Source organism: Vigna unguiculata, chromosome 5 (genome assembly GCF_037176805.1).
Source record: "Vigna unguiculata cultivar grain cowpea cultivar isolate G323 ecotype 2 chromosome 5, ASM3717680v1, whole genome shotgun sequence".
NCBI classification, from domain to species: Eukaryota; Viridiplantae; Streptophyta; class Magnoliopsida; order Fabales; family Fabaceae; genus Vigna; species Vigna unguiculata.
In genome coordinates this window covers 43,344,107-43,351,916 of record NC_140796.1, presented here as the reverse complement: position 1 = coordinate 43,351,916, position 7,810 = coordinate 43,344,107, and the positions used below count along the sequence as shown (strand labels likewise).

The window sequence follows — 7,810 nt, the reverse complement described above, 5'->3', positions numbered from 1 at the left end:
TTCAGCTTCAACTATTAAATTACGACAATCACGAGAAACTGTGGGTTCCCTCGATTCGTCGTAACACTATTTGTCTCTCACTTCTATGTATATCTTTTTCTATATTCCGTGCGCGTACCCAACGTGTCTGCAACCGGAAACACAGGATTAAATGCACCTTTCTGAAATGTACTCAACCGTCAAAATATCTTTTTCTGAGACATATTCCTACAAAATTAGATAGAATTTGAAAAAATATACTCCAATTTTGATTAATAAAATTAGATGAATGGATAAAAAATGAAAAAAAAAAATTGGAAATTCTATTAGTAATTATAGATAAAGTGTTGAATTTTTTATTTAAAATAAAATTAGTGTAAAACTTGAATGGGAAATAATTTTGACTTCATGGTAGCAGAACTGACACGTATATATTTGGTCGTTAGTGACGCTACATACCACCACCACCAATAACCATGGTTGCATCTCTCACTTCCCACCGGTCCATCTTCCTCATCTTGTGGATCGTAATCCTGTGCGGTCACGCTCATGCGCGCTTCTTCTCCCGTGATCCGCTCTCTGATGGCGTCTCCGCCAACACCGGGGAAGGCCTCCTCCGCCTCCCGTCGGCGATCACGGCCGAGTCCTCCTGCGAGCAGACCTACGGCTTCCTACCGTGCACCACCACCGTCATCGGTAACTTGTTCCTAATTATCGTCTATGGCTTCCTCATGTTCAAGGCCGCCACGTTCCTATCTGGCGGAAGCGAGCTCCTGCTCGAGATCTTGGGCCCCGGCATTGTTGGCGGCCTTTTCCTCCCCATCCTCGGTGCACTTCCCGATGCCATGCTCATCCTCGGTAACTAACTCTTGCTCTCTGTTTTCCTTTTAACGGCGACAAAACTTGGATTCAATACTTACTCTACGACCTGCTGCTCTCCGATTAGAATTTGAGTTATGTATCGGAATCTGTGAAATAGACCTTGCATTAAAAAGTTATGTAGAATATGTAGATGAGATTTGGATTTTGTTTGAATAACTTTTCTACGTAAGTTTTCGCTTTTTAGTGATTCGTGGAAGGTCAGTGGTGTGAGCTTTTTCTTTAGTCTTTACTTTATGATGCTGGAAAGGAAAGTTTGTCTTAGCTTAGCTTGTAGTGCTGGAATGAGATTTTACGGATTGAGGTTTTGTTGAAGTAATGAGAGATTTGGATAGGCCTTGTGTGGAGGATGGTTTGGGTTGTTCTGATTCTCCTTAATTAGATGGTTGTTTGTTCAAGTGGTTTGCGTCGCTATCGTGTGCCTGTTTAAGGTTGTCCGCTGCCACACAGAAGGATAGGAAATCCTGAACCTTATTCCCAGGCCCCCCCAAATATCTTCTTCTTCTCCTTCTTCTTTTTACTTTTTCTATTTTTATTTTTTTAATAGGCGAAGAGAATATTGTTTGAATTTTATTGATTATTCAGTTGGATTCTTTGTTGTAGTTTTTTTTTTTTTTTTTCGGGATTCTCCCTCCCAAGTTCTTCCGCCTTTGCTCTTTGTGATGTCTTATTTTTAATTTTAGATTCTTTTTGGTTATGTTGACTTTTCAACCTCTTTTCTTTGCTTTTGGTGCTTAATTTTAGTGGTGTGAACCCCTCACAGGATGGAATGCATCTTTTGCAGAGCTTATATGTCTTTGTTGCTGCCTTTTTTTTTCCCACTTCAATATAGTTTCAGTTTCTTTTTTATGGTGTTTGGTGGACGAATAAATGTATTTTTGAGCTTGGGTGGCCCATGAAAGAGCAGATGCATAATAAAGTGTAAAAAAGCCGGTGCTTGAGAATCTGGTAGCAGTTAATCTTGACCATATAACCATATATAGTATAGATGATCAATGGTCAATATTTTTTATTTAAATATAACTTTGACTATTCTCTTTTATTGTTTGGTTAAGATAAACCACTCTCACCTCTCAGTACGAGCGATTGCTGATATGGGACGGATTTTGTAGAATTTCTAGATTTACTGTTCAATTCTTAACTGTCAAATGGAGGCCAACATTGAATAATTTAGCTGATTCAGTATTATCGGACTAGTAGTGATGTAGTGATTGCTTTGAGTCATCTCTTATGCTTCCTTAATAACCAAAATTTCACCGATCTGTAATCTTTTGTAACATTATATTTGCTTTGGATTTTTTTTTCCACTTCTATTGGGATTTCTTTGTCTCTCGTTTACTAGCCCTGATGCTTATGTAGTGCTGTTATTTTTCCATATTCCCCCTAATATATATTTCTGTTGGTTTTTTTCTAGTGTCTGGGCTTTCAGGTAGTAAAGAAACTGCTCAAAGTCAGGTATCTGTTGGAATGGGACTGCTAGCTGGTTCTACCGTGCTGCTTCTTACTATAATATGGGGGACCTGTGTTATTGTTGGCAAGTGTGACATCGAGAATTCAATTGCTATTGATTCACGAGACACTAGAGGATTTAGTTTAACTGGTATGCCATTTGAAACTGTTCATTATTTAAATTTAAACATTAAGTTTGGTCAACCAACTTCCTCTTTCCCCAAGCATGAAGATTGTGGTGTTTCATCTCCTTTTTTGTCATTCAAGTTATCAACCTTCTGGAGTTTCCCTGTAAAACATTGTCTATATTCTGTGTCAATGTAAGCTGATTATTGATGTCTTAACTAATGATTTTTTAAAAGTGTCATGAGCTAACAATCACAGAAGCTTTGGCTATAGCATTCCTAATATCTTTTAGCATGCCCTCGCATACAATATATCTTTAGGCTTGAACAGTGAACAGCCCATATGGCCAACTACTTTTTGCTTAATTTGAACCTTTTTTTTTGTTTAGAAGAATGATTGTTGCAAGGCTCAAAATGTAGACCTCTTGGTCTTAAAAAATCTTATACAAGATCATAAACTAACTATCTGAGAGCTTAAGTTTAAATGAGGGCAGATGAATGATTTTATACTGTTATAACATCACTTACAAGAAGCAACAATTGGAAGATACTTCACTTGATGATTCACGTGAGTATCTTTCTTCAACCCTTATTGTGGATCAAGGATTATATAATGCATTCAAACCACTGAGTGTGTGCATTGAATATTATTGTTGTAACATGAGTTTCGGACTTTGAGAAGAGGGCTGGTTAAAGATATATTGTGAACTTATGATTACCGATTTCTAAACCATGATGATTGTATATATGCAGTTGAGCTGTGCTGTTTAAATGTCTGGACTGTTTGATTCATTTGGATCTTTAACCTACTAAAATCTCCGTATGCAGGTTCTGGTGTTAGTACTGATATTTGGACTAGTTATGCAGCACGGATTATGGTTATATCTGTCCTTCCATTTCTGATCGTTCAATTACCACAAATTCTTAATTCGACATCCGGAAGACACTTGGCTGTTTTGATAGCCCTCATTGTGTCACTCTGTTTATTGGCTTCTTATTGTCTTTACCAGGTAATTTTCTTTTATAGTGCACTTGGGTTTATTGTTAAGTATTTTTTTTTTCTTCATCAGCCAGGACAATTTTTATATACCTCTGGATTTTGTTGTATATGATCCTATAGTTAGCTCTTTCAGTAAATGTATACTGGATGAACATGTGACCTGTTTTAAACCTTGCCATTGTTTTTGCATCTTATAGAAATTAAGAAAAAGAAAAAATGGTGCAGATTTTCCAGCCCTGGATACAAAGAAGGAAACTGGAATATATTAAACACAAACATGTTATACTAGGATTTTTGAGAAATTTGAATGCGTTGGAAAGGCTGCTGAACGATAATGGAGAACCTGATGAAGAAGTCATTAAAAAGTAAGGCTATCTTTCCTTTTTGCTTGGACTTAAAAGTATGTTACTTTGAAAGAAGTTTGTTGCATTTCTCAATTCTGATGCTTTTGGTTGTCAATGACTTCTTAATGGAATATATATAGATTGTTTGCAACCATTGATGAAAATCAAGATGGCAGTCTTACTCATAATGAATTGAGAGCACTGGTTATTGGAATTCAGTTTGAAGAGATTGACCTTGATCATGATGATGCTGTAAAAAGGATCATGAATGATTTTGATACTTCTGGCAACGAACTAGTTGATCGAGATGAATTTGTTAATGGTGTCAGTAGATGGCTTCGAAGGGCCTTGCGTACTCGAGTTGCATCTGGTGATGCTGGTCAACACACAATGAAGTTTTTAAGTGATTTTCACACAGTGGGTTATGCAATCCTCGACTTCACAATTTTTGTTTTGGTGCTTAATACTGACGGGTGTTTCGTGCACAGGAAACAAAAAGAGAACATGATTTGCTGAACGTGGGAGATCAGAGTACTGAAGAGGCAGAGGGCACTGAAAATGCTAAATGGACATCCATCAAAGCAGTTCTGCTTCTGCTACTGGGCACTATTATTGCTGCTGCATTTGCTGATCCTCTGGTTGATGCAGTGGATAACTTTTCTGAGGCTACAAGTATTCCTGCTTTCTTCATTTCCTTCATTGCTCTCCCTTTAGCAACCAATTCAAGTGAAGCAGTGTCGGCAATAATTTTTGCTAGTCGTGATAAAAGGCAAACTGCTTCATTAACTTTTTCTGAGGTCTGTTTTCTTGTTTCATACTCTTTCTCTTTCAGGCATTAGTATGCAAACGTTGAGTATGACCTATAAACTATAAAACATTCGAATATCTTTTCATTCAATTATGTCATTTGCCGCATGATCTGTTCATTCAGGACTTAGCTAAACAAAATGGTAGAGTAACTGACTGTGACTTATTCAGGATGATATTTTATGGCTAATGTATTCAATTCTCTTTATAATTAATTTATTTTGTGGTTATTCAAATAAAAAAAAGTCCTTTCGCGGTTGGAGTTTAGGATAAATATGATGCTGAATGGGGTCCCTTTGATGTTCTCGTTTTCAAAACATTAATATACCTTTTAATTGAAAAAATATCTTGGATGGGGACAAGGTGGAGAGGATAATAGAAAGATGAGTTTATGTTCAGAATGTATCCAAAGTTGCACCTTCCTGTGGTTACATCGATTCCTACTTAGCAAATAGTTATAGTCTTAAAATTCTAGGTCTGGAGAAATTTGAACATCGCAAGTCTTGAATCATTCTGTTAGCTGTTTGAAAGACGAATGTGAGATGATCATAAATGGTGACTCTACTTGTTGCCATCATCATCATTGTTGTGTTTTCTTATGGCTACTAGTATATTTTCTTAGTAATTAATTTAATGATTGCTGCTTGCCTTGACTTTTAAAGTCACTTGTATCATCACTTTGGGAGTAAAGTATTGAGTGGTTTGGTTCTGAACTATAGGTTGTGTTTGGATTTCTTTGGTAATGGTGTTCATCCATGCATACTTTTCTTTCAACGATGTACGCGACCAAGGCTGGCTGATTTATAAGCTTTACCAATTACTGTGATTTATTTCCTTGGGGTGATTTAAAACATGATTTCTATTGTTTTTGCAGCTATATGGTGCAGTGACAATGAATAATGTGCTTTGCCTATCAGTGTTCTTGGCCTTGGTTTACGTGAGGGGATTGACGTGGGACTTCTCTTCGGAAGTGTTAGTTATTTTGGTGGTTTGCATTGTGGTGGGTGTCTTTGCCAGCTTCCGCACCGTCTTCCCTCTATGGACATCCATAGCGGCTATCCTTCTTTACCCCTTCTCCCTGGCATTAGTGTATGTTCTTGATTATGTATTTGGTTGGTCGTAGACCAAATACTGTTTCATATGTTAGTGCCTTTTGGGTGTGTATGATTTTTATAGTTCTCCGTCTATGACTACGTTCTTGGTGACTTCCATTCATGGTGTGGATTTGACATCGAATTTGTGGCTACAATTTTGACTAATCAGTCCAATTAGACAAAATATAGCACGAATAAAAATTATAGATCGAAATCACCGTATCTGACTGTTTTGAGTTCTCATCATTCAGAAACATGACTTTTCCATGCTATCAGTCCCATTAAAATGATTTCATAGGGCCACTTTTAAGTTCTAATGGATTTAGGTGAGTTCGAGCTTTTAGTAACTCAGTTGAGTTTAAGGTATGACTCGGTATGACGTTCGAACTTTTTGATAATTGAGTTTGGAGTTTGAACTATAAGTAATCAAGTTCGGTGCATAGTTTGAGGTAGCATTTTTTGTTGTGTTATATAATTTTGTGTATAACTAGTCTCCTACTTTTTAGTATATTATATGCCCATGGATTTGCTTGGTGCATAGTCGATCACTATTTTATATTATGCTCAGGTAACTCATCGCATAGCTAAAAACTATCTTTTATGATTCTTCTATAACTTGACGCATAACTTTTAGTATTTAGAGTACTTTGTTTGGTTTTTTTATTCACCTCGCGTATAACAACGTTTTCCAATAATATTGTGTCCTTTATGATTTTCTATAATTTGGTATATAGTCCTTGGTGCATTCCTGATAATATATATTTTTTTATATATAACTTGTTGCGTGACTTATTTTTTTTTTCTTTTCGTATATAATTTTTTTGGATAAAATTTATAATCCATTTAATCTAGTAAAAATATTATAATATATTATAATATGTATAAACATTAATATAGTGGTTTGTTAATTTTGTTTAAATTATATGAATCTGATTTGATTAAGAAAAAAATTAATAAATGATGTCAATGAAAGGTTTATTGCGGATGTCGACATCTGCAATACACTTTTAATGGATGTCAAGTTGTGTTACGGATGTCGACATCTGTAATCTTTTTTTTTTATATATAATTTTTTATGTAAATTTTATGATCTATTTGATCTATTAATCATATATGTATAAATATTAATTAAGTGATTTGTTATTTTTTTTTTTGAATTATGTGAATCTGATTTCAGTAAATTTTTAAAAAATTAAAATTGATGTTAATGAAAAAGTATATTGCGGATGTCGACATCCGCAATATAGTTTTCTTTAGCTTTGATTTTTTGATTGTTGATGCATTTGACGGAGTACTATTATTTAGAAATTTCCTTTTGTTTTTCTATTTATTGTAGGTCTTTATAATTATGGAAGATTGTCATTTTAGTTATTTGAGTTTCTTGGATTCTAAGGTAAATTCTAGTCTCGTGTCAGACTTTTCTGATTTTGTTCATGATATATGCGAATAAGATTATACCTCTTACAACTCAAGATATTTTTTCAATACGTGAAGATTTAATTAAGTGGGTTAGAGGAGTTGCTTTTAATCTTGGATTTGTTGTCATTATTCTAATATTCGATAAATATAATGGACAACCTGGAAAAAGACCTATGTATTATTAGGGTGTGAAAGGGGTGGAAAATATAGAAAATACAAATCTGATGCAGAACTGAGTTTATCTGGTATAAGAAAATGTGAGTGTCCATTTAGATTGAGAGGCAAACCTATCTCTCAATGGGAGGGATGGGTGTTGAACGTAAACCATAATCATGATGTCTCAGATACTCTAGTTGGTCACCCCTATGCGGGAAGGTTGAAGTCCAGTGAACACTCATTGCTTGTTGATATGACTAAAAGTTAAGTAAAACCTGCAAATATACTTCTTACTCTCAAAGAAAAAAATTAGTGTAATGTGACCATTATGAAGCAAATATACAATGTAAGATATAGGTATAAACGATCACTAAGAGGTTCAAGGACCGAGTTACAACAATTAATGGTGATGTTGGAGCATGATAAGTATATCTATTTTAGTAGATGTGTTGATGAATCTGAGGTGGTTAGCGATCTGTTCTGGACACATCTTGACGTGGTCAAGCTGTTAAATTCATTTAATATTGTGTTCTTAATGGATAATACTTACAAAACCAA

At 35.2% G+C, this 7,810-nt stretch overlaps 1 protein-coding gene across 1 annotated transcript; it reads left to right on the top strand.

The window, feature by feature from the left end:
- Window positions 1-427: 427 nt before the first annotated feature.
- Window positions 428-5,899, top strand: LOC114183799 (sodium/calcium exchanger family protein / calcium-binding EF hand family protein). The gene is made up of 7 exons (XM_028070941.2): window positions 428-837; window positions 2,273-2,458; window positions 3,261-3,442; window positions 3,658-3,797; window positions 3,917-4,193; window positions 4,265-4,573; window positions 5,458-5,899. The coding sequence occupies exons 1-7, from the start codon at window positions 456-458 to the stop codon at window positions 5,704-5,706; spliced, it is 1,725 nt and encodes a 574-aa protein (XP_027926742.1). The 5' UTR covers window positions 428-455; the 3' UTR covers window positions 5,707-5,899.
- The last annotated feature ends 1,911 nt before the right edge of the window (window positions 5,900-7,810 follow it).

Coding starts and splice junctions, on each gene's coding strand:
- LOC114183799 (XM_028070941.2), top strand. CDS start 456: ATGGTTGCATCTCTCACTTCCCACCGGTCCATCTTCCTCATCTTGTGG. Junction 838..2,272: donor CGATGCCATGCTCATCCTCG/GTAACTAACTCT, acceptor GTTTTTTTCTAG/TGTCTGGGCTTTCAGGTAGT. Junction 3,443..3,657: donor CTTCTTATTGTCTTTACCAG/GTAATTTTCTTT, acceptor AAAATGGTGCAG/ATTTTCCAGCCCTGGATACA.